The sequence below is a fragment of the Takifugu flavidus genome, chromosome 6 (genome assembly GCF_003711565.1).
Source record: "Takifugu flavidus isolate HTHZ2018 chromosome 6, ASM371156v2, whole genome shotgun sequence".
Lineage (NCBI taxonomy): Eukaryota > Metazoa > Chordata > Actinopteri > Tetraodontiformes > Tetraodontidae > Takifugu > Takifugu flavidus.
Window position 1 is genome coordinate 11,854,185 of NC_079525.1, and position 26,679 is coordinate 11,880,863.

The following is a 26,679-nucleotide window of genomic DNA, read 5'->3' on the forward strand; positions in this document are numbered from 1 at the left end:
CAGACTCCACTTTCTTAAGTTTTATCCTTTGTCAAATGAAAATTGCGAGGGTTTGAACAAAACCTGTCAGAAGTCAAAGTATTTTATTGAGCCGAGTGATGATGCCACAAACTTTGAGCTGGCTCTTTTTTTTAATTTTTTTTTATCAAAGACACAGTCACAGGATTAAAACTCATTAACAAGTCAAAGTTACTTATGAGTCCATAGAAATTCATATAAAACAATTTAGAATAATTTAGGTGACATTAAAAAAATTCTTATTCCTTGAGAGGGGTGGGGAAGGTTGCTTACACCAAAAAATATCCAATTTCTTACTTTAGTTTGTCTCCTTTTTGTTGGAACAGATGACATACAGACACGGCCACTCATAGGAAAAGAAGTGCATGCTATGCATTTTTTTAAAAAACAAACCAAAAAAAAAGCAACGACAAAAGTCCACATTGAAAAATCACATTTTTGTACAAACATGGAATCATAACTGATCGGAAAATGATCCAAAATGGCCGACGACCTCTTCCAAGTGAACGTTCTTTCCAGGCCTCGCTTGGAGGGTCATTAGTCCACGAGGTCGTTGGCCTGTCGCTCCAAGTCGGGCTTCACATCAGCCGCTTCTCTATCGTGGTCACTGAAGTTGAAAACGCTTAAATGACAACATCTCAAACATCGATACTGAAAGAACGTTTGACCCAACAGGAGCAGGACTGATGTGATCTGTCGGATCGTTGTCCAGAGTCTCAAGCAGCCAAGTTAAGGTCCAACAGCGAAGAGTGTGTTAACTACCGGGTTAGAAGGACTAAAATAAAATGTCCATTAAAGTCTCCACTTCTGTCAGGTCCAGGCCTGTGGAGCACACACACAAGTGGACATCTGGAGGCAAGAGTCCTCAGTCAATGAGCCAACCAGTGGGGAGATCTTAAATCTCTGAGTGATCTCTGATCCACCAGTCCTCACGCTTGGTCCAGCCGCTCACACAGATATCTCATAGGTGGTGCCACCGACGCCGGCCGCCTTCTTTAATCCTCCAGCTTGACAGTTGTGTGCAGGACTCGGCATCAGTGTTGAGCCAGGACAGGCCACCCCCGGTCGAGTAGACGCACCAGCCAGGTGAGATGGGGAGGAAGGGGCAGAGCAGGAGGAAGAGGAGAAGAGCTGGCTGCAGTTGGTCCGACTTAGCGGTTTCATCTGAACCAGTTCATCCCTGATTTGAGATACAAAACGAGGGCAGAGAGGCAGAGGGGGAGTGAATAACACGGCCAAATTAGTCTTTTTAACGACAAGAGATGAATGATTCACAAAATAATAAACAACAAAATGAAGCAGGATGATTTCTTCTGTGGGTTGCTCATTGAAAACCTTTAAAATTCACAAAAATCCAGGTTTTTAAATCAGATTACCGGTACTTCTGCACGCTGACCCACCAAGTTTGAAAACCATCTTTCAGGGACTCAGCAGCATTGGACAAAGGACTGACAGTCTTCATGTTGTGCTCTAATCTCAGTTCTGCGGAGGTTGACTCTCTCAGTGATGGTGTAGCAACAAACAAACCGCCTGATAATCCTCTCTAATTGAAGAAAACCAGAACATCCACGGGCTTCTTTATAGTTTTGTGGAACCACTTATTCTTTCTTCTAAGCTATTCTAAGCTTCTTCACTAATATAAGCACATGTGGCGAGTCTCCTTTCACTGTGGCTCATGGCACATTAACCATAATTCTCTCACATGGTTCCTCTGTGTATCTCAATAAAGTTGAATTTAATTTTATAGAAGCACATTCATTAAAATTGTCACTTTCAAAAGACGTCTGGAATGGACTGCTTGATATGACAGCAAGGATGTCACCGGCGAGCGTTAATGATGGCGTCAAACAGAACCATGAGCGTGAAGGCGTCACACAGAACACAACAGGAGCACGGTGAAAAGACCAAGACGGATGGGAGAACACTCAGGGAAGTAAAAAGAGGAACTCACAAGTAGTCTGGCAGGAGGAGAAAGAGACAGGGGAGGAGCAGGAGCAGCCAATCAAGTTGTCAGTTTGGGCAGGTGGATTTTTCAGAGTTTAGCAGGAAACCAACTGTCCTGAGAAAAGCTGAACGTCATACTCACTTTGGCGCTTGTATTCCTCCTCCTCCCATCCCTCCACCTCCTCCTACCCCCGCTGCATTGGCTCCAGCTGATGCCGAGGCCTTCCGGACCAGTTGGTATTGCAATTCGGCGGCGGCGGCACTCGAGTAAGAGAGTGATTTACCCAGGGGAGGGGGGTGAGGGGAGTGGGGCGGGTGAGTCGTGGAGGCGGAGCCCAACGGGGTGTCGGTGGAGCGTGTGCGGTAAGGGTGGGGCACTGAATGAGGGACGGCAAAGCGCGGGGGGCGCGAGCTGGAGGAGTGGTGGTGATGGTGGGAGTGGTGGTGGTGATGGCGAGAGTGGTGGTGGTGATGGTGGTGGTGTGGGGGGGACAGGGCAGAGGAGGAAGAGGGAGCCAAGGCCTTGTTGGCAGGCAAATGGTGGGGCTCCGCCAGCACGTGGTCTCTCTCCTGGGGAGGCGGTGGGGAGGAGGATGTGGAGGAGGACCGATGGAGGAAGGGGTGGTGGTGATGGTGGTGGGAGGAGTGGTGGTGGTGGGGAGACTGGGAGGACATGTCGGCAACCCTCTTCTGGGAAGACATGAACGGTGAGCTGTAGCCGGCGGCTGCAGCTGTGCAGGCTCTGCCCGGGGAAACTCCGGGCCTTTGCGAAACTCCTCATCGCCTGCCAGCAGACTGTCGTAGGAAAGGCTGCCGTTGCGGGACGGGTGGTGTGGGGGGGGCGTCTGATTGGCAAAGCTCTTGAAACTAACTGAGGCCGTGGTCGTCTCAGAGAGGTTGCCAGTGCCTGTTGACGTGTGCGTGGAGCTAGAAGATCGCGACGCCACTTCGGACAGGACGGTGGGGTCTGAAAAGGAGGGGTACGAATGCCCTCCAAGGGAGTATCCGGGGATGCCTCCTACTCCCTCTCGGCCTCCTTCCCTCCTATCACCTCCCCCTGATGAAGCGTCCTTACGGTCGAGACTAGGCTGGGAGCGAAAGCCAGGCTGCTGACTGGCCTGGAGGAGGGAGGACGTGGAGGAGGTGGAATCTCTGGCGCTTCCAACACTCTCTTCTCGACTCAACTGAAGGAGCAGAAGGGGAGGAAGCAAAGAGAAGAGGGGGGGAGATGGACGAAAAAGAACAACAGACAGCAAAGTACAGGTGAATCAAAGACCACCAGTGTTATTACAGTGAGGACAGAGTCTAAATGAGGAAAATACCCACGCTTGAAAAGACAACTGAAAGTAACTTTATACATTTTAGGACAAGTGATCCTAATCGGTAAGAAACAAACATCAACTGGTGTTGAAAAGGACAAAAGCAGTGCAGGGGCCTTGGGGAGGAAGGGAGGAGGAAGGGGACTTCCAAAGGCTCTACAACTGTTGCGGTCTACATTGTGGTACTTGAATCGCACCCGTATGTGGGTTTAAACAGAGCAGCGACAGGAAAGAAGTCAGAAGGTGAAAGAGGACAAAAACACTTTCAGAACAATCACTTACTGATACTGATCAACAGAAAGCCACTGAGAAACCAAATCAAGAAATCGAAAGAAAAATAATTTAGAGCAGGCCGGATTTGTCGAATGCCATTATCTCTGCAGCGTGCTCGTGCGCGTTACCTGGTTGGCATAAGCATGAGTGAGAACTGTGTGGTTCTCTCCTGGGCTGTAGCTGGGTCTGTATTTGTACATAGTTGGAGTCGGAGGGGCTTTTTTCAGCAGACTGCACTCTGCAGGAGGGGGGAGAAAGAATTTAAGAAGCTGCTCTGAAGGGAAAGTTCTAACAGGAAGTGCGAATGGTTTACCCTCAGCGTTTCCTCTGGTGATCCCAGGGTAGCGGAGCTCTGGTTTCGGAGGAGGCGGCGGCTCAGCGTCACATGACTGGCTTTCCATCATCTCCAGACTGGACTTGGACTGGAGAAAAGATTGGGAACTATTTAGTTACACCGAATACATAAAAGACCTTTTGCCACCCAGTAAAAGCATAAAGGTGATGCAGACAAAATTAAATCTGATCTGCACAGTATTATTTAGCTGGTAAGCTGTATGTGATGCGAGTCAAAAGGCAGTAATTGTTTTATTCAAAGTCTATCTGAATATACCCGGTGTGGGACCACCTGTATGCCGTTGTCCAGGATCTTTGCAGCCAGCTGAGCTTCAGTGAGCTGTGGACGCAGAAATGGTGGCTGCACACAAACGCTCTGGCTACCCTTCCTCCTGCCCAGATACCTGCAACGAGCACATAGGGAATTAGTCCGTCACCAAGAATGCGTGAGTAATCGGTGAAAGTGATGCTCGAGAGACCAGACGGGAGAAAATTCAAGAAAATGTTCCTTTTTAGAGCTCACTCTCCTGCTCTGAATGTTAAAATGGCCTTCACTGTCTCTGTCTGTAACGGACTGAACTTTTTTATTGCTGGACAGGAGCAGGGAATTCTGAAGACAGCAATGCATCCACTGACGGAAAAGACGACTTTAGGAGGAGGTATTCAGCAAAAAGGTGACATATTTTATCATTAACAAGGAGGTCATGTGTCGGCCGCCGTTTGTCCTCTCCCTCTGGGGAATTGAGCTGCAACCTCCATTAAAAGGAAGACAACTCAAATCTCTCTCCAAGACCCTTTTCTTTCATCGGAATCATGGTCTATAATCACAGAGGCTAACCCTTCGATATAACATGAGTAATATACAACTCATTGAAGATATTCCAGTTAAGTGGAGTATTAATTTTAGGTGTATGTCACAATATGTGTCAAAATGTATCACAATATGTGTCACAATATGTGTCACAATATGTGTCACAATATGTGTCAAAATGAGCCGCTTGGTGGAGGTCTTGACTCTGTGAGAGCTTTGATTCGAGTCACTAATCCACCCATCCCTAGTAGGGCCATGGGTGGGAGTGCTGCAGCCTAGCAAATAAACAAACCTAGAAAATAACACACCAGCCATAGCATGTATATTGAAAGGTCTGAAATGTAAATTTGTTCCCTTAGAAGCTAATTTATAAAGACAAGTTTAGAGCGTACCTGGGTGCTTGTGATCTACACAGGACGTGAGAAACATTCTTCCAACAGCCATTGGTGAACGGATTAACTCCTCCTCGGAATTTTCCTGTTACCTGGTGAAAAGGCCAAAGTCTTTTCAGTTGCAAAGCAGCACACATAACAAGGCTTTACTATAACTAAACTGACGATAGGTCTCTCCCCACCTTCATTTGAATTTTTGCAAAGCGAGTGTTGTCGCAGTCACATGGAAAGCACTTTATAGCAACAGATTCAAATTCAGATTCAGGTCCTTTATTGTCCCACACGGGGAAATTTACAGTGCAACAACCAGCAAAGCGCGCAGAGAAAAATAAGATAAAATCGAATAGAATAGAATTCGGAATATACAAAGAGGATGTATATTTACAGTAATCCAGATAAATGGATTAAATAGATAATTAACAACAACAGCTCAACCCAACCACACATTTGCATCTAAACTTCAACACGATGCAAAGCGTCCCTACCTGTTCATTGGTGGTTCTGCCTCTGGCCACAAGTACTATGTGAAAACCAGTGAGACCAGCAACAGGAATGAAGAACAGGCCTGCAACACACATTACAGCCAACCTGGCAGCGCAACAGTTAAGGGGAATTTTAAAGGATTTGTTAAAAAGGTTTTTGCTCCAAAACCACTAATAAATTCAATACTTTTCCATTGACAAGTGCAACCAAACTAAACTGCCTTTAACAATTTGAGGAGAAATTGCATTTAAAGACCGGGGACAGGAACATGATAAAGGATACGTGACAATGGAGTGCAGGTAGTCGAAGTTGTGGCGATGACAGAGTATAAAGAGCAAGCCAAAGCCAAACACGGCCATGATGTGCGCCGTCAGTGACAGAAGGAAGAGGAAGAAGTATCGGTAGTTCCTCCTGCCGATACAGTTGTTCACCCATGGACAGTGGTGATCAAAGTCCTACAGAGTAATTTAATAAGAAAAAAACATCATGCAGACATTACTCATTGGAAGAGTAACTTAAATTTTCCATCAGTGAAGAGCAATATTATTGAGTCATATGTGTGTGCGCACCTCAACACAGTTGTCACAGACTGAGCAGTGGGAACATCGAGGGGGCCTGTAGAAACGGCAGGTGGAACACCACTTCATTCTAACCTGGATCCCTCTGATCTCCACCGTCTTGTAGAGGGGTGCGCGGAAATCATCCTCCTTATCCTCGTCCTCTTCAGCTGTGCAGACAGGAACGCACCACAATGACGTCTCCTCCCCCTATGTTCAGATTACCTCCGTTCCTCCAGCAAGCCCTTCTCGTGGATGGTGTTTTAATTCAGGGTGTAAAGCTACACCTCACACTTCTTTCCTCACCTCTACTTATTTGGGCTTGGAGTACGTAGAATTAACTTGTAAATGAATCAAGAAAGCTTTGATGGTGTTTTTTAATCTCTAGCGAAGCAACGCAGACATTTTGAAGAGTTGTTCCAAAGCTATCACAGGCAGGAAGTCTGGTAATTTACTTCTTCAATTTAGGGAGCTTCCTTTGATCAGGTCTTTTTTTGAGCCATATTCAAAGACCAGAATCTTTTGTGTTAACACAGACACACACCATAGTTGACCGTTTATACACTGACCTCTTGGAAAGATGCCCGGGTCCATAAAGGTGGCCATACAGAAGTTAGCCAGAACAAACAGGAAGATGACTCCATTGTAGATGGGTACAGCCACTGAGAAGTGCTCAGAAAGCCACGGGCAGCTGAAGACAGAGCAGACAATGTCCATTTATGATAAAAAAGGAAAAGGCAAGCAACTTATTTTCGGAGGGACCGGTGATCAGAAGCATCAGGAACAGAACGGAACATCAAGTTTCTGGTCATGTTCACGGGCCCTACACTTTCTTCCTTTACATCCTCTGGTTAAGATGAGGCATAGGAACGCACGTTGGGATATAAATACTAAAAGACGGTGAGGCACTAATGATGGGCTTTTGTGGGGTGACAGATGTTGACCTATTTTCTCCTAACTAATCTAAAGCTCTGCCAACCCACCACAATGGCCCACACACAGATTAGGGTATTTCTGCATGTGTGAATTTCTTACATTTCAAACAAAAAAAACAGTCCTGGAACACACCGGCACACAGTCCCAAATGAGGTTTTGACATAGTGTATAACACCCTAAAACAACACACCATATTATTGCCAATAACGTACATAAAAACAGTTCCAAACAATAAACTAGGTTAATGTTTCAGAGGATGGAATCCAAATACCTTTCAAAATAAATACCTCTATGGAGGCCACTGTATTTACACACACACACACACACACGCGCGTCTTCCAGTCAATGCCCCACCTCCGTATAAATACGGTTGAATTGATGACTGGAGGTACACACGGGATTTAGGGCTACTAGTTCCAGTTAATCACAGCTTAAAGCGACCTGGAGAGGAGCAGCAACTGCCTTCAGTCTCAACTGGAAATGTTTAATGTTGTCTAAGCCAGGTAGTGGAGGATTTCGGTAACACACTGACAAGTTGAAAAGTGATTCATGCACTATAGAAAGTCACATGATAAAGGAGACGCCAAAGCATGGTCAGATTTGTCTAGATGACAATTACGTCACAACTTACGTGAAGCAGAAGAAGAGCGTGGTGGAGCCAACGAGGAAGAAAGTGGCCGCCGACACCGGGACATACCGAGAGGGACGCAGGGGTCTGCTGTGAGGAACGACGGCGTGGGGGAGTGGAGATGAGGATGGAACCCGCCCTCCACTTTGACTGCTGCCACCTGGCATCACTTCCTGCGTCGTATCAGCGGATGCTGCGGCGTGTCATTCACAACTTCTCAGCGTTTACGACAGGTTTATGAGGGCAATGTTACAGAAAAAATGTCAGGCATGTTAATGAAAGGGCTTTGTCCGTCACATGGAAGAAGAGCAAAATAGTCTTCAAATTCAGTACATCAAGGGGGAGCAAAGGTTTGTTATGGACTGGTCTTCGGTCCGGGCATGTGTCTGTGCGACGAGAGATTTAAAGATTAAACGCTGGGCTGATGTAAAAGCTCTTGTTTTCAAGTCAGAGCTTTGAAGGCAGACCATAAACAGGGAGGGGCTAATGACTGACAAACTAAAAGTCCCACACAGTACTTCGATCCATACTGAACGATGGACTGCACTGATGTGATTCCTGTTTGGACCTGGAGATAGTAGTAGTAGTCGGAGCAATTTATGACCGATTTGGAAAAAAGTACAGTACAAATACGGCAGCAGTAATGCAAGGTTACATAGTATAGTAGGTTTCTTTATGATCAAAGGCCCCTCAGCCTTGATTCTTGGAAGATTAACGTCTCCAGAGATTTGGTCGTCATATTGCTGTTCCTGCTTGGCGCCAGGCGCCTAGACTTGCTCAGGCGGACCTTGACCTGTAGGGCTTTCTCACGACCGCCTTCCTTATTCTGTTTTAGGAAGCACAGGTTTGCATTTCAGTCCAGGGCCTGCGTGGGACGGAGCCGGTTATCAGCGAACTGGGACATGAGCGTGTCTGTCCTGTGATGGAGCATCGTCGTTACACCACCTCACCTGTGCACTGCGCTTGTAAAAACTGACAGATAAGAGCTCTGAGGAAGAGCTAACGAGTGCTTGAGCACGGAAAACCAAGTGCATATTAAAAATAACGTCGCAGATCAAATCAGCTGAAAACAGTAGTCGTCCACTGTGGTGGAGGAGAAGCAGAACTCCTTCCAGTTCCTCATCTTTTTCCTCATCGACCTCTTTACGCAGGCTTCCAGGACAGTGAGCATCAATGCTTCCAGATCCTACTAGGGACAGAGTCTCTGAAAGATCACATCCTGAGATGGCCACCAAAGGGTGGAGGTGATTTTCTTTTGCTGTCCAGCTTCAAGATGTTGTCTTCAGTCATACAAGCCTAAAACTCGGGAGTACGACGGACGACGTTGCACCTACACAGTAATGACAGAAGAAAGGAGCTTGTTTAATGAGATTGTCCATTGCCGTTAATTCACTTGCTTTTATAAAGAAAGTACATATTTCATTATATATTAATATTTTGCATATGGCTGCCAGTTAAAATGCAACATGGCGAAGAGAAGCAGCAGCTGCTCCAGGGCTGATAAGAATAAGAGTAATATCCATATTTATATTTGTATGTGTCTGTTTGGTTTCACTCCAATAATGATGTTTTGCTGGGTCATCTCATTTTGGTGGTTTATTCTAGTTCAAATCATTTTTATGAAAGCAGGACCTACATTTTGAAACGCCAATTATCAATCAGAAAACTTTACCGGTAATGTGAGCAACGCCAGTGACGCCGAAACGATGTACATCTCTCATAATGCTGCAAATGAGAGAATCCAGTTCCTTAACGTCCTGCATTTCCCACACACGCACACACACGCGCGCGCGCTCTGGGTGTGTATGGCTTCCTCCAGTCAGCATCCACCGCCGTACGTGCACAAATCCGGCTGAATGCATGACTGGAGGCAGTGAAAAGCATTCGTGGCTACTAGTTGTAGTTAATCGCGGCAGCAACCAGGCTGTAGACAGATGTGTGTTTAATAAACCAGTGTTGTAGCTTGTGAGCCATGACGATGTGCGCGGCTCCGTGCACATTTTAGCCCGTGGCTAACAGTAAAGTCGGGGTGGAGACACACTGAAGCTACGGTCGCAAGAAGAAGAAGCTGCAAACAGCCGAGGAGAACCCTATACACTGTTAATTCATGACCCATCGATCCATCTTCGAATGACTGCGAACCGATTAAGATGATTTTACAGCGGGGTGGAGACCTGGCTGTGTCAAAGCAGTGCAATAATAAAATTATCAAGCAGAATGCACAATATAGAACAGTAAGCGTCACCACAAGCGATTTAACAACGAGAATGCATGCGAGGTGTAGGATTAAAATCGCTTTTTAGGTTCAAATGATCTGGTTCTATTAATCAAACCCGGCTAGCAGCGTGCTAAAATTAGCCTTACCTGCAAGTGTTTACACAGTGGTTTGCAAGAGAAAGGGTTGAATGGGGGGTCCTGTTCGTGTTGCTTCCTCCAATTCGTATAAAACATTCGCAGGATTTTACGACCAGCCCAACACTAGTGAGGTGGAAGGGTAAATCTAATGTTAGCGGCCCCACCGTGAGGCTAATTTACAATCAACCTGAGACTGGTAGCCGAGTCGTTAGCTGTGGGTGAGACCCAAGTGTTTCAAACTCCTTATTAAAATCCGAAGCATCTGTCTGTAGGCCGCACGTAATCAAATAAAATACACCAAAATCAAGGTAGCATAACGCCCAAAACAATTATTAGCCTGTTTGCATATCCCGAAAACTGAGGACTTAAAGATTCCGAAAGGCCGACATATTTGTCAGTACCATATATACAAAACTCTGATGTCAGGCTCGAACAGTAGAATTGTCGCTAAGAAATTAGCTCTGATTGGACGGAGCAGCTGTCGATCAAATTGAGAGCGCAGCTTATTGGCTCTTCAGTCGGAGCCCCGCCTTCTATCAGCACGCAACGAAACCAACGTGAAATACTAGAGCGCAGCAAATTATCTGCCATGATCTATATTTATAGCATTATCATACATATATCATTTTACAGTTTACACAACCAACATGACCCCTGTCGTCCATGTAATCTAAGAACAAAGATGAGCATTTGTGGAAAACAGGTTACATTTCTCTTCAGCTCTTTGAAATAAAATTAGTTTGCCCGTTGGTTAAAGTGTGGAAACCAACCACTTGTCAGTAGATTAAACTAATGCTCTTGTAGCACCATTCAATTCCTCCGAGTCTCTTTTGTAGCAGCTTTAGTAGGCAAGCCCAGACCATCTTTTCCATCATTACCTCTTCCAATTTCTCATGAAGAACATCAAGGCCCTTCAGGACCGGATTCTAGATTAACAGTCCATTCAGTATGCCCATGGTCCCCTCTCCTCCCTACCAGCCTGAGACCAGCCACCGTCCAGGGAAAACTACTATGAGTTGCAGAATACAACAGCAAAATTTAACATGATTTGCACTGAAACCATGACTAAAAAGAAAGAGCTGAAATACCAGTTTAAAAAAGGGCATGCAGTTGTTGCTGTCGCTCCCAGCACTGAAGCTTGTGATGCCTGGGTCACCAGCTTGGCTTAGCAAACAAAAGCACATTGTAAATAATGTCCTGAATACAGTAACTTTTCTTCCCGAATCCCAAATGTTCTCAGAGGCGTTGCACCAAGCAAGCACCAAACGTTTTAAGAGTCACCCCTTGTGATCAGCCAGTATAGCCGCTGAATCTATTTGAACTATTATTGATTTAGTATGCATAGAAATGAAGATATGTGACCCATGGGCCCCTGTACTTCTCCTGTATGCCCCAGTCCCAGATTTGGCCATTTATAGATGTAAAGCCCTCACACCAAACTGGTGGAGTCATTTTAAAATAAAGTATACACAAGTGGCCCGCTGGAGGTCTTTTTGTAGGAAACCGGTCGTCTCCGTACTTTGGACGTGCTTTTGGAAGGTATGTGAACATCCCTGAACGCACTACCCATAGTAAAGCAAATGGGCTGCACCAAATACATGTTTACAAAGGCATTTTAGGAAGTTTAACATTGCTAGAGATGGTAGAAATGAATAGAAAAGAGGAGAAAAATGGATTTGACTGAAAACACAGCATAAATCCCGTGTTGTGCTCTGCCTTCAGTCCTCTCATGTGTTTGTCTGTATGCATTCTCTTCTTCACACCTTCATCCTCCAGTCTGTGGTGTCACCAGTAAAAGGGCAGGTCACACACAACAGCCGCATTGCACAAATGGTAGATTAATACCCAACGGAGGAGCAAGGAAAGAAAATATAAATGCTTCTATAGAACGAATGACAACCAGTGGAAATCAACAGTTAAAATGAATTATTATGATGATATGTTGTAAAAACATATGTCTGGGAGTGTCTGATGTCAATATTAAACTAGCTGGGACAGCAGCAGAATAGGTGTCCTGGTGTTTATAGGAAACTACATGATCCTTCACAGTTATGTCTGGTATAGAGAGCGTCAAAGCGCCACCTGTTGGCAGAACAGGCACATGGCAGACAGAACGAGTCACTATAAACTGGGCTGTACGAAACGTCAGGTCATAGATTATGGCTGAATTTCCATTTATTTATATAATTAGTTATTTTTTAATGTATCTGTACATAAGTATGTTGTTCAGGTGAACATGTGAACTTTAGTTTGGAATTTTTTTAGAGGATATTATTCTATAAAGGAGCAAAAACGCATACATGTAGTCATGTGACTTTTGATTTCTAAAGCCTGGGAAGTTTGATTTACATGTCATGACACTGTTCTTTTTTTGTATATTGTTGATCCATTTGAGTCTTCACATATACAATTAGCATGATTTTAGACCGTCACACCAGCAGTTTGAAGGTCTGGTGCTACAACTGGTGCTATACAGACATCAAATGTGGCTTGTGTAGTTTTGAGGCAGTAGCAACTTATCACACTGATGCAGCTGGGAGATAACTGGGATTTATTTAGAAGCTTTTACACCAAAATAATATTACAAAAATGCAAGATTTTCTGTAACTATATCTAGACTTATTTGCTCTGCCTAAATATGATAAAGGGATGCCAATAGTGCTATCTTAGGATATTATAGTGTCTCAACCTACCAAAACATGTTGGAGGAACTCAGCAGAAAAGCAGAAACGAAGATATAAAATCACAGTTCACAACAGAGCAGCAGAATACAGGATATCAAACAAATGTCAAAATAACTCAAATCCCTTCTTTATTCTCGAACGACATCCAAATTGAGCTAATTCTTTGGATATTAAAGCTTTTTCAACGAACAACACATTTTTCTTTGCTTAAAACTGAATTTAAAACTGATCGGAAACAAAAAATGAACTCGGACTCAAATTCAAAATGCCGAACCCAAATGCCTAATTGTCATTTGAAAGTAAAAACAGATTGTGACATGTAGAAATTTTAATGCAAAAGATCAGATGTCAGGGCGGGGGGAAGAGGGGGGGGGATTACATGGAACGCCTCTTAGAGTAGCTGCTAAGAATAGGATTTTTAAACTTCAGATTAGAGCAAGCCAAGACATTAACATAGTATAAGGTTGCTGTTAATTGAGAGGTTTTCATTCGTGCCTGCTGGAGAGGCACTATTATATTGTCATGCTGAGACTGTGGAACGGAGGAGCCCCAAATGTGTGGCGAGTGCTTATCCATGGCGTTGAACGTAGTCAATGGTGGAATTCCGAGTTCAATAAAAGACTCTAGACCCACAAAAAATGTTTGAAGACGCTGAAACATGAGAGACTAAATTCTAGCTCGCTGTACATTTTGAATAAACATGTAGACTCAGATTGAGACTTTTTCAGTGTTCAATACGTGTTGAGGAAATCAAGAGTTTACAATGACGCTTTTAACTCCGCAGCATTTTCGCTGTATTGCCTCACTGCACAGGTGAAACCAGGCTTCCTTCTGTTTTCAACTGTTATATCTGACCTGTCACAGAGCCTCTTTGGAACAAAATAAAGCCAGGCAGAGAAAAAAATAAATAAATGATAAAAAAAAACACAAATAGGCCTCTTTCACTTTCAAAAGTAAAACCAGAAGAGCATGAGACTGTAGCTAACAAATGATAGCACCTCATGTTTTTTTTTAACTTAACCTCCGTGCTTTCCTTTCCTCCTCGGCTCACAGTCCCTCCATTACTCCCAGAAGATGTTGGTGATGTCAGAATCTAGGCTGAAGATCCAAATCACGAGTGGCGCAGACATCAGGACAAAGGACCAAGACACACCCCTCACCAACTGATGGAACTTCTTGACTATGGCACCCAGAAAGCCCGTGCTCGGCCCGCGTGGGGCCTCCTCTTCCTCTTCTGGGAGCTGTGGCGAATAAAACCAAGGCAGTTAGAGCTCGTCAAGCCGATAAACAGCCCTCGTTGGTCATCAACACCAACGCCGCCCCCTCACCTGCATCTGGCTTCCTGGCTCAATGTAGGTGCGAGCGACGAATTTGAGAACCTCATCCATCATGATGACAGGAATGGACAGCTTCAGTACCACCACCCACTGGGGCCACGACAGGGGGCGTATCTGGAATATCACCTGGGGACAAAGGTCAACTAGGGTATAGCTTCAATTCATCTTCGATCAGCATGTACAACTTTTTCTCTGATTTTAGACAAATACGGTCTTTAAGTGAACCCAAGACAGGAAAAATAGACTGTACAACACACATTGGGCCATCATTGGACCAAAATAAGCACTTGGGACATGCATGCTTACCGGCAGTGGATCAACATAAAGAATGAGGAAGTGTAACGCCATGGACAGACAGATAGCTCCTACCAGCCATGGGTTGGACCAGGGGGGCATCTTCAAGAGGGACTGGTTTTCTGATAAACTGAACGGCCGTGGAAAGTGAATAATTGAAGTTTTCACCGTCAGATTACAATTAAAGTCATTTTTTTACCTGTTCAAGGCATTGCACATCTCTATGGTAACTAGGACAGACAGAGCCATGGTCATTGGATAAGGAGACTCAAATACTGAACACTGGATACCAGCGAACTCAGTTTGGTCCTCACTGCACTGCAGATAGTGGGACTGTGGAAGACACAGTTCCAGGTAATTATATTCCTGAGGGTTTGTGTAGTTTATTAACTGTCCACCAAGAAGTGTAGTGGAGTAATAAACAATACCAGCTGATAGAAGGAAAGTTTTGGTCCGTCTTGGGCTGCCATAAACCACCAGGCAGCAGCTCCTACGGTGGCTGCTCCCACATAACCTGCAAAAAATAGAAATATTTATGCTCCGAGAAGGGAACTCCTGCAGTGTCAATTACTCAGGGCTCTTAAGGATCTGCTAGTATGGTCAACTTCTAACCCACTCATACACAAATTAATATAAAATACAGGTTTCTGAAACTGAAAACGCTGTTTGAAATGCTTCTAATTGCTTAATTATTTAATCATGGTGCATTTCTATGCTGGGCAATACTAACATCCAATAATGAGGTAGCGACAGAACAACCAGCTGGAGATTAGAGGCTCTGTGGCCGAGCGGGGAGGCCGCGACATGATGTCCAGATCGGGGGGATTGAAGCCAAGAGCCGTCGCAGGGAAACCATCAGTGACCAGGTTGACCCACAGCAGCTGGACTGGAATAAGAGCTTCTGGCATGCCCAGTGCAGCAGTCAGGAAAATACTAAGAAAGAAAGAAAGAAATGACGACTAACTGCTCTATTTACATGTTAAAGACATATTTTTACCCTATACGACGTGACTGTGTTACTAACCACACCACTTCTCCGATGTTGGATGAAATTAGGTATCTGATGAACTGTTTCATGTTATTATAAATGGCTCTGCCTTCTTCCACTGCAGCTACGATGGTGGAGAAATTGTCGTCAGCCAGGATCATCTCCGAGGCGGACTTGGCCACAGCTGTTCCGCTTCCCATGGCGATGCCGATCTCCGCCTTTTTTAAAGCAGGTGCGTCATTCACTCCGTCGCCCGTCTGGAGAGAAGACAAGCGTAGGGCGCAGTTACAGCGAGAGCCTGGACAGGCGAGAGCCAAGCGTGAGGCGGCGGCGTCACCATGGCGGTGATGTCGTTGAGGCTCTGCAGGTACTCCACTATACGGCTCTTATGTGCCGGCTCCACGCGGGCGAAGCACCGCGCGGTGGTGCAGGTCTGCCGCTGCAGGTGGGGGGGCAGCTCATCAAACTCTCGGCCTGTGAGGCAAATGACTGTACCCTCCTGTTCCTCCTCCTGCTCTGTGATGATGCCCACCCTGCGACAGATCGACAAGGCTGTCCCTTTGTTGTCACCTTGAACCAAAAACAAGATCACCTGCAGCCACTCAGTGTGTAAGACCCTGTTGTTATAGCACAACTGAGTGGACAAGCTTACCTGTGATCATGATGACTCTTATGCCAGCTTGTCGACACATTCGGACGGCACTGAGGACCTCTTTTCTAGGGGGGTCCAACATGCCCACGCAACCTACAAAGGTCAGGTCGGACTGGGAAACAGATGAGTTGGACTAGTTGAGTTTCTCAGTGTTGCAGTACAACTGGACAAACGTCATCAATCCTCACTTCATGTTGAACGAAGGCAGCTGTGTTCTCCAGGTTAAGGCAGCGCAGGTCAGGGGGGGCGTCTCTGGTTGCCATAGCCAGACAACGCAGCATGTCTCGTCCAGATCCCCAGTCTCTTAAAGTGGACAGGAGTTGTTCACGAACTGCTGGTGTCAACGGTACCCTGGCACAGCCGCTGACACGGATGTAGTTGCAGCGCTCTAGAACACTTTCTGGGGCTCCCTGATTGGACACACAGGGGCACGCACATTCTGTTTATGTGACCAGTTCAGCAAGGGAAGGATGAAATGGTGAGCCAAAGACATCGTTAAACATAAAACCCTCTTTTTGATAGTTTTTGAATGTATTGGTTTTTGATTTATACAGTGAAAGGGGGAAGCAGCACTCTGCATAACAACCCCAGTAGGTTTGAGCTCTCAGATAACTTTGACCAAGGTATCAGACGCTAATTAGCCTGCTCGGGCAGCTTAATTATGGTTCATTGTTAGAAAAGGCCGTGAGATGCAAATTTCCCAGCTTCATAAATACCCCGATTGTCCCAACAATCAGCAGCCGCAGCTTCCTGTAAGTGGTTGAAAAGAACTCTGAGAATGAAAATGAATGATGCCCACAATGGAGGAGAAGGTTATAAGAAGATAGCAAAGTGTTGTCAGCTCCCCAGTTCCTTGTAATTAAGACATGTCAGTTAACAGGAACAGTGAAGGTCAAGATAAGCTACAAAAAACATTTGAAGCTGTGATACTAGCCAAGAACTCTGCTGGTCACACAATCATTTGCTTTTTCTTTTCTGTTATTTTATAAATGTAAAGGGGGTTAGTGGTTAAGAGGGGGGGTCTTTATAACCACAGGACAGTCACAGGTTCCACAACATGTAGTGTTTTAATTACCTTGATAAACAGCTTGGCTCCAGAAGCAGACTTGGGTTTATCTTGTGTACAGAAAACTGACATGGACTTCCTGTCTCTGGAAAACTCCAGCGTTAACTCCTTCCTCATCAACTGCTTAATCACCTGAAAACAAACAACAAACATAACATCTGCAGTCCAGGCCAGGAAGCTTTCTTAGTGGACATCTAATCCTAGAATGGTCAAAACCCTAATGTAATGCTAAAGGTACAATAAGGAAAATACCAAATAACAGTTAGAATTTGAGGTAAAAGAACAATTTTCTTATTTTTATCTCTCTCTTACAGAATTGCAAGCTGTCGCTCTCTCTGCCTTGCTCAGTCCTCTCACATCCGTGTCGAACACGTTCATTTTCTCCACCAGGCAGCAGAGGGCAGTCTCTGTCGCCTCGCCAACCTTCTCATACACACTTTTAGCCTGAAAAGCACACATACACGCAGAGACACCCCGTTACATGACCCAGCCTACAGATCATATAAACAGCTCACAGTGCATTCATATACTCTCACTTAATGAACAGAACACAGACTGCCATTAAGCGATCTAATGAGACAGAGATTTAATAAAATCATGTAAGGATTTGTGCGTTTGCAAACCTCATTGTAGTCTAAGGAAGAGTCATTGCATAGCGCACAGATCGTGGCTAGTTCCACCAGGCCTTCATACTGACTGCACTTCACCCTGATGTCATCTTTATACCTGAAAAGATGTAAAAAAATATGAAATAAAACAAGACATTTCATAATGGTAGTTACCACCAAATGGTGCTACAAACTAATTAGACATATGTCAGACCGTATTTTTAATTATTAGTGTGTTTTGCAGAGGTTAAAGTCACTCACACTTCCCCGTTGGGGGCGTAAGTAGATCCAGTGACAGTGAACTCGTTCAATCTGCATTGGTCCCTCAACACGCTGTTGACCACAAACATCTGATAAGGAAACACAAGTGCACACATACAACAGGGTTATTAAGGTCATGTTGACAAGAACACACATGTAAATTTGCAAGATATTAATTAATATTAATGCTGGCGCGATATGCCACGATTTGGAAATCATTTGTTTGGTTGATTAAGCCGACAGATTCTAACGATCTTACCCTGCACACGGACATCTGATTGGTGGTCAGTGTTCCCGTCTTATCAGAGCAAATGACGGACGTGCAGCCCAGGGTCTCAACGGAAGGCAGGCTGCGGACGATGGCATTCTTCCTGGCCATCCTCCTGGTGCCCAGCGCCAGGCACGTAGTGATGACTGCTGGAAGGCCTAAAAGAAAACAGCACGCATCACAGAACTGCGGCAGATTTGTCAAGCTGCAGATCCGTAAATGTAAATCTCCTGATCCAGCATGTCCCAAAGGTGCTCGAATAGACTGAGACCTGTTAACTGTGAAGGACATTTAGATACATGTCATGTTTAAGACATCGGTTTGATGATTTATGCTTGGTGACATGCTTATCCTGCCATGAGAACATGAAAACACTGTAATATAACATGTAATATAAAGTCCCAGGCTGCCCAAAACCGTGCTTTGAGACTTCAATACGTTAAGAATCAAATCAAACAAAAGGTCAACAATATAAATGTAGAAGATCTTTTTTAAAATTTTGACCATTTCCTGCTTTTGTCATCTGATCATTGCTGCACTGAAAGCACTAAATGGAACCAGTATGAACACAAATGAGTGTAACAATTAATTTTTATGCAAAGACGGCTGCTCCAGGGGATGTCTAACCTTCAGGGATCGCAGCTACTGCCAATGCAACAGCTATTTTGAAGTAGTAAACAGCTCCTCTCAGCCAGCTACCTCCATGGACTGGGTCATTAAAATGTCCCACATTGATGGCCCAAACTGCCACACAGATCACACTGATGACCTGTAGGATAGCACAAAAGTGTTAGGCAACATTAATTACACCATGAAAAATTAAACCCCTAGATGTGCTGAAAATGAAATAAAATTGCTATTAATTAATCAGGGCTTTTTTTAATCCTCAAAATCGCCGTACCTTGGACAGCTGTTCCCCAAACTGGTCTAGCTTCTGTTGAAGCGGGGTCCGTTCAGCATCAGTGGACGCCATTTCATCTCTGATCTTCCCGATCTCTGTCTGCACCCCCGTTGCCACCACAACCCCGATGGCTCTCCCAGCAGCAATGTTGGTCCCCTGGGCAGTTGGAACCGGCAGGGAGTCAGCCGCTGCTCACATAAACAAACTGTCCAAGCTAAATAAAAGATCCCTGGTCACAGTCTGACCTCGGTTGTCAGAGTCCGCCCTGCCTGCTGCTTAGGAATTTCCCACTCTCCTCCCACTCACCATCCCATCAGACAGTGACACCTCCACTCGGTGCTCCCACCTGCTCCTCACCTCAGTTGATAAGCAGCCATTAATCAATCTTTACCAGACTGATTTCCTGGTTTCAATCTTTGGGCTCCTCTCAGTTGAAAGCCCACTTTGTGTTCGGATGAATCCCAATTTGGAACTCAAATGTTTGTACTCTGATTGGATGAATGTGGGCTCCTGTCTGTGCGTATGTATACAGTACAATGACAAGAACAGTTTCTATTTCTAACAGACTCACAGAGAAGAGCATGTTCTTTTTGTCTTGGTTGACAGCGCGGGGGTCCGGTACAGGGTCCGTGTGTTTAAGCACTGACACAGATTCCCCAGTTAGAATGGACTGGTCCACCCTCAGAGTGGTGGAGCGGATGGAGGTCAGTCTGATGTCAGCTGGGACCTTATCGCCAACTGTTGTTAAAAACAAGACAAAACGGTCCATCAGTAACACATTATCATACATCATCAGTGATTTTAGGCGTTGGCAACAATCATCATAATAGTAATGCATCCTCATCATTTCAGCTTATATTTTATACACTGATACACACTCTCATACTAAAGTCACAGAAGAAAAAGTGTAGTCTGAAGAGAACAGGAAGAGGATAAAAAGAAGCACTCAAAACAAGAACAAACAAATAAATTAGCTATTAAGGAGATGACTATATAAACAGTCTGAAACCCTTTTCCTCTGAGAGTAGCCTCAAATAGCACCATGTGTCTAAGGGAACCACAGTATCCTTACTGGGTCAACATGCTCTTCAGTTACACTTTGCATCCAAATACACGTAGTTGACACACAGCTGACCTAAAGTTTTGTGTACAGCTGCAGTTAACTGTACCTGTACAGTCATTGTGCCAGAGTTGTGGCGCATGTGCACATCTGGGTTTCTTGGTTGATATGGAGAACTCTGATATTAGTCGGACCGATGCTGTTACAGGCACCTCAGTTGTCCAGTTATAGTGTAATTAAGGCAATAATTTGGTCTGTTCGAGTGTCATGTAATCATAATGAGTATGGTCCTGATCTTTGTTATGTTACACAACTGATAAAACTCATGGTTAGATCCTTTTTAATGATGGACTCACCAGCAACCTCAACAATGTCTCCAGGAACGATGTCTCGCGCTCTGACTCTTTGGACACTCTTCTTGTCCTGACGGTACACCTTTCCCATCTCTGGTTCATACTCCTTTAGAGCCTCAATGGCATTCTCTGCATTACGCTCCTGGAGGACACAGAGACAGAGTCTGTGGGACACTTTTCAACTTGGTCAATTCCAGCGTGGTTTTGTGTTGGTGAAAATTTTGTTGTCAAAGACGAAAGTGGAGACGAGGGTAAACAAATTACGCGTTAAAATGCATCTTCAACCACATAACATAAAGTGTATAATGACAATAAAAGCTCCTTCATCTCCTTAATCCACAGTAGTCCCAGTAGAACAGACATCCAAGTCTACAGTGGTCCCTCGAGACAAACAAGCACACATGACTCCTTAGTGAGATGAGTGTATTCAGTTTAAGCTCTTCAGCTGCACAGTGGAATAAATAAACTTTCCCCCATTTTTTTCAACACTAGGAAAAAGCAATAAAATGGAAGATCGTTACTGACAACTGCTGGAGCAGCGATGGGGAAGATTACAGATGTTTATATTCAATTTTCTTTATTTCTGTTCAGTAAAGCTCACCTCACACATTACAATTACACATCAGTGCAAACTGAGGGAGCTTGGGATTTGCGGCAGAACAATAGCAAGCAATAGATAGGACTGTGAAATATAATATGAACAGAATACGCTCTCACACACATATATACACACACACACACACCCTACCTGCCATACTCCTACAATGGCATTGGCGATGAGAATAAGGAGGATGACAATGGGTTCTACAAAGGCTGTGACTGTCCCCTCTCCTTCTTCAAACCAAGCCAGCATCTGCAACAAAGAGAAGCATATGGCTCCTTCCCATGAACAGCTTGTCTGCACGTGCGCTACATTCGTTCACTCCCTCACTCACTCCCTCACTCACAAATCCAACAGGCTTGCTGTGAAAAAGACTGAGCGGTTGTAGCTGTTAAGCCATGTGAGTGTTTTATATGGAATCACTCTGATATCACAGGTTATTACAGGCATTACACCTGAAATTAGAATGATTCTATGAGAGCTTTACCGAAAATAACAATGGCATTTTACCTTCTCTACTAAAAAATGTACAGGGAACTGTGATTTGGTAGGGCTTACATTTAGCTTATCATTTATTTCATGTCAGATCGGTTTATTTTTCAAAGTGGATTGAGCTCGCCCTCCTTTTCCTGAGTTCCCATTTATCCTCAAAGCTTTCTGAAAAGGGCCCCCGGTGTTTTGGAACATTGTAGCAGACAGTTATATGTGTTGTCCTCATAGATGCACTTGCTTACAAAGGATATGCAGGCAGCTAGCAGCAGGATTCGAACCAGTAAGTCCTCAAACTGTTCCAGGACCAGCTCCCAAAGTGACTTCCCTGTAAGAGAAAATATAATGTAAACATGATAGAGAGGTCAAAAAGTTGCAAGATAATCAGAGGAAATAAAAGAAAAAGACAGGCGACCCCAAAACAGCTCACCTTCTTCAGCTGGCAGTTCTGAAAGGAAAAAGAGAGGAAACGTGTCATCATCATCATCAAATCATGTATGAGGTAGCACGTACTTAGCTTCATTCGATTGTAGTGTAAAGGCTGTACAATATCATTAATTGCATCAGTAGAAATGTGTCATATTTCTGTGGATTCAAATATATTTTGCACAAGGCAGTTTGCTCATTTATACCATTGGGCCCCCATCTCTCTCGGTTCTTCTTCAGCTGCTCACAGCTCAGACCCGTAGACTCATTTACAGCAAAGAAGGCCAAAACCTCCTCCACAGTCTTTGTATGAGCATTATCCATAACTATGGAGGATGGAGAAATGACACAACAACAACATCAACATCAGTATTCATTCAAAGTCAATATGCTGCTGCTAATATAATCTTTATTTGCAATGGAGTTTTATTAATAGATGGATGTTTGTAAAGTGACCATAGCAGCTGATATTTTAGCCCACCCTAAAGGTTCACTTAGCTAACCAACAACTAATGTAAAATAGTAAAATAAGCTAAACTAGCTAACGACACCGTTAGCTCGACAGCTATGATGTAAATCCTCCACAAATTAACAGGTTGCTTACCGGTCTGTTCTAGGACTGTCAGTCCTATAGTGGCGTCTCTTTCTTTGATCAAGAATAAAAACGTTTGCTATTCACATAAAGACGAAAAGAAGCGGCGTCACTATGTTTTTAAACTACAGATAACCTGACCACCGTTCCGATGATGAAGTATGACAGCCGCTCCTGAGTGAGGTTAGAAAAACCCTCTTCTCGTTTCTCCCTGATTTTGACCGAAATTTGGGCGAATATTTCTATAAAACCGACTTGACACTTTGGAAAAGGGACGCTTTTGGCATCACCATGGCTTCTGGATGGAGAATCACTAATATTTAATCTCCTCCAGATTAAAAATAATCAAAGAAAAGAAAGCATCATGGTGCTTCCTTGTTGACCTTTCAAAATAAAGCTATTACTTCGCTTATGGCGCAGTATTATGAAAAAAAAACTAAAACAAACAAAAAAAAAACCCTCCCGACTGTGATTTAAAAAAATAGTTGTATTTCCCGAGGTTTGAGTAGGCCCTCATCTATAATAGTGGTTAGATTTTGCGCTGCATTTTGGAATAAAACAAAGGAAAGGTTATCGTACTTCCGGATTGTCGGGTCTATAGTTGTAGCTTTGACCGATCCATCTGTCAACAACGTCATCACGGAAAGCCGTCGCCAGTGGGTAAGTGGGCGGTGCAACCTAAACCACAGATTGTGATTGACGCGCAAATTCACGAATCACCATAGAGGATTTTTTCTCGCGCAGAACTCCTGTCCAATCAACGGTTAGTGCGCCTGCCGTCATCGCTCCAACAACCAATCAGAGTTGGGTTTATTAAAGAGAACGACGTCGACACAGTAATATCAGGTATTGACAAAAAAAGGGGAATTTGGCCTGTTTATTTAATTGGTTATACCGAATTATAGCATCCTGTGCTTATTTTACCGATGGATTAAATTTGTATATATATATATATTTGTGTGTGTATATATATATATATTTGTGTGGTATATTATATATATATATATAATATATATATATATATATATATATTGTTGCGTTTGCGAAGTAAAGGCAATACAACTTAGATTTCCATTGACACACAATCGTGTGTGTCTTTTATTGAAACCACCAACAAGAAGTAGGAAAAAATCAAATCAGAGCGGGAAAAACCACACCCCCGCCCCTCAACTCCCACGGTCCGTTAAAGGGGCCGTGCCAAATTACCCGACTTAGTTGTCGGCAAATAGCGCGAGCGAATGAGGAACTCATACATAGCAAAATGCTCAACAGGACTATGGCAATGGAACAGATATGAACAATGATGGTGAATTATGATATACAAGTGACCGCTACACATGCCCCCCCAGAATTCACCATCGCAAAGCAATAACAGTCAACGAGTCGGGGCTCGAACGGGCCGGCCAGACCGTGTGCGTCGAAGCGGTATTGGTGGTGCTAGAGGAGCAGGGGAAAAAGGACGTGCAGGGCGGTCAGTGGCACTGACAGAGCTTTCAGGGATCTGTGTTCCTCTCAGAGGACTGGGCCGAGCGGGGGGGCGTCCACGCCGCGGGGGCACGGCTGTGGCAACTGGCTGACCAAGGTCCAAGTGAGCTGGGAGGCGGTCTATCGTAACACGTTCAGGTCGGCCTCCCACGTCGAGCAGAAAATGCTTATCCCCGCTCTCCAAAACACGAAAAGGCCCATCATAAGGTGGCTGCAGCGGGCCTCGATGAGCATCATGGCGGATAAAAACATAGTCTGCCCTCTCCAGGACGGTGGGACATGGGATGGCGGCAAACCATGCTGGGAAACAGGGATGGGTGCAAAAACCTTGGCAGCATCAAGGAGTGTTGCACGCTGTGCGCTCGCAGACCAAGGCGCTGTAGTGTTGGGGACAAACTCACCTGGCACCCGCAGTGGCTCTCCATACACCATCTCCGCCGAGGAACACTGCAGGTCATCTTTGGGGGCGGTGCGCAGCCCCAACAAGACCCAAGGAAGTCTGTCCACCCAGCTACTGTCCTTCAGAGACGCCCGAAGAGCAGCCTTCATGGAGCGGTGAAACCGCTCACACATGCCGTTGGCCTGTGGGTGGTATGCCGTTGTGTGATGCAGTTTCACCCCTAGGCTCTCCCCTACAGAAGTCCAGAGCTCAGAGGTGAATTGCGAGCCACGGTCAGATGAGATGTCAGCAGGGGGACCGAAACGGGCAACCCAAGTCCCAATAAACGCACGTGCCACCTCGGCCGAGGTAGCCGACTGCAGGGGCACCGCCTCCGGCCAGCGGGTGGTCCTGTCCACCATTGTGAGGAGGTAAGTGCAGCCGCGGGAAGGGGGAAAAGGCCCAACCAGGTCCACATGGACATGGTCGAAACGTCGCTCTGGCACCGGAAATGGGGCCAGCGGGGCCCTAGCATGGCACTGTACCTTTGAGCGCTGGCATGCGACGCACATGGCAGCCCAATCCCTGACGTCCTTTCTGAGCCCATGCCAAACAAATTTAGCAGCCACAAGACGCTGAGAAGCCTTCCTCCCCGGATGGGAGAGGTTGTGGACTGAATCAAACACACGCCGCCTCCAAACCGTGGGCACAACAGGGCGTAGCTGACCGGTACTGACGTCACAGAGAAGCGTGACACCAGTGCTCCCAAAAGGAACCTCGCGCAGCTGCAGCCCCGTGGCTGCAGACTTTAGAGCCTGGACATCACTGTCTGTGGTTTGGTCCACTGCCATCTGTCCGTAGTCAAGTCCCACATGGACAGCGCCTGTGACGGCCCGGGAGAGGCAGTCCGCAACGACATTGGTCTTACCAGCCAGGTGTTTAATGTCCGTGGTGAACTCGGAGATGTAGGAAAGGTGCCTCTGCTGCCGAGCCGACCATGGTTCTGCCGTCTTTGCCATCGCGAAGGTGAGGGGCTTGTGATCCACAAAGGCAGTGAAAGACCTGCCCTCAAGCAGAGGACGGAAATGGCGAATGGCCAGGTAGAGGCCAAGGAGCTCACGGTCAAACGTGCTGTACTTCCGCTCATTGGGTCGTAGCTGCCTACTAAAAAAGGCCAGGGGTTGCCAAGCACCTTCTACCCATTGTTCATGCACCGCACCCACTGCGTAATCCGAGGCATCCGTGGTGATTGAGATTGGTGCGTCAGGCAATGGGTGCCAACAGTGTAGCATTGGCCAGAGCAGCCTTAACGTTCTCGAATGCACGCTGTCGCACGTCGGACCAGTCAACCATGTGCTTGGGAACCGCCCCTTTCAAACAGTCATACAGTGGCCGCATGAGGTCCGCTGCCCGGGGGAGGAAACGGTGGTAAAAATTCACCATACCCAGGAACTCCTGGAGCGCTTTGACCGTGACTGGGCGGGGAAAGCTCGCGATGGCCTCCACCTTTTCCGGCAGGGGAACTGCTCCGTACCGTGTCACGTGATGGCCCAGGAAGTCGATGGTAGACAGTCCAAACTGGCACTTCGCCGGGTTTATGATGAGCCCATGCTGGCTGAGGCGCTGGAAAAGAGCCCTGAGGTGTGCCATGTGCTCAGCCTGAGACGTGCTTGCGACAAGGATGTCATCCAAGTACACAAATAGGAATGGCAGGTCGCGTAGGACAGAGTCCATCAGGCGCTGAAAAGTCTGTGCTGCACTTTTAAGACCAAAAGGCATCCGTAAAAACTCAAACAGGCCGAACGGGGTGATTACCGCTGTCTTGGGGACATCGGCAGGGTGGACTGGTACCTGGTGGTAGCCGCGGACAAGGTCCACCTTCGAAAAGACCGTTTTCCCAGCCAGATGCGCGGAAAAATCTTGTATGTGGGGGACAGGGTAACGGTCCGGGGTGGTGGCATCGTTGAGCCTGCGGTAATCGCCACATGGCCGCCAACCCCCACCCGGCTTCTCCACCATGTGCAGAGGTGATGCCCAAGGGCTCTTGGAGCGGCGAATGATGCCCAGGCGTTCCATTGTCTCGAACTCCGCTCGAGCAATGGAGAGCTTGGCCGGGTCCAGACGCCTGGCCCGAGCGTGCACAGGGGCACCTGTGGTGGCGATGTGGTGTTCCACACCATGCTTGG

At 45.7% G+C, this 26,679-nt stretch overlaps 2 protein-coding genes across 2 annotated transcripts; both read right to left on the reverse strand.

The window, feature by feature from the left end:
• Positions 1–66: 66 nt before the first annotated feature.
• Positions 67–10,477, reverse strand: LOC130527880 (palmitoyltransferase ZDHHC5-A-like). The gene is given in 13 exon segments (XM_057036707.1): positions 67–1,198; positions 2,105–2,723; positions 2,726–3,146; positions 3,683–3,792; positions 3,868–3,976; positions 4,165–4,291; positions 5,091–5,182; positions 5,576–5,678; positions 5,856–6,028; positions 6,143–6,300; positions 6,700–6,821; positions 7,698–9,024; positions 10,059–10,477. Coding segments are annotated over 12 exon segments (2,430 nt in total). The 5' UTR covers positions 7,862–9,024; positions 10,059–10,477; the 3' UTR covers positions 67–966.
• A 2,106-nt stretch (positions 10,478–12,583) lies between these two features.
• On the reverse strand, positions 12,584–22,969 carry si:dkey-28b4.8 (sarcoplasmic/endoplasmic reticulum calcium ATPase 2). The gene is made up of 24 exons (XM_057036370.1): positions 22,642–22,969; positions 22,244–22,363; positions 22,042–22,059; positions 21,857–21,939; positions 21,270–21,374; positions 20,525–20,663; positions 19,680–19,846; positions 19,109–19,264; positions 18,835–18,976; positions 18,199–18,365; positions 17,940–18,028; positions 17,694–17,796; positions 17,383–17,514; positions 17,080–17,202; positions 16,193–16,414; positions 16,005–16,116; positions 15,690–15,922; positions 15,389–15,609; positions 15,095–15,297; positions 14,793–14,878; positions 14,564–14,697; positions 14,377–14,494; positions 14,062–14,196; positions 12,584–13,974 (listed from the first exon to the last, which is right to left on the reverse strand). Exons 2-24 carry the CDS (start codon positions 22,359–22,361, stop codon positions 13,795–13,797), a joined length of 3,186 nt encoding a protein of 1,061 aa, XP_056892350.1. The 5' UTR covers positions 22,362–22,363; positions 22,642–22,969; the 3' UTR covers positions 12,584–13,794.
• Between the last annotated feature and the right edge of the window lie 3,710 nt (positions 22,970–26,679).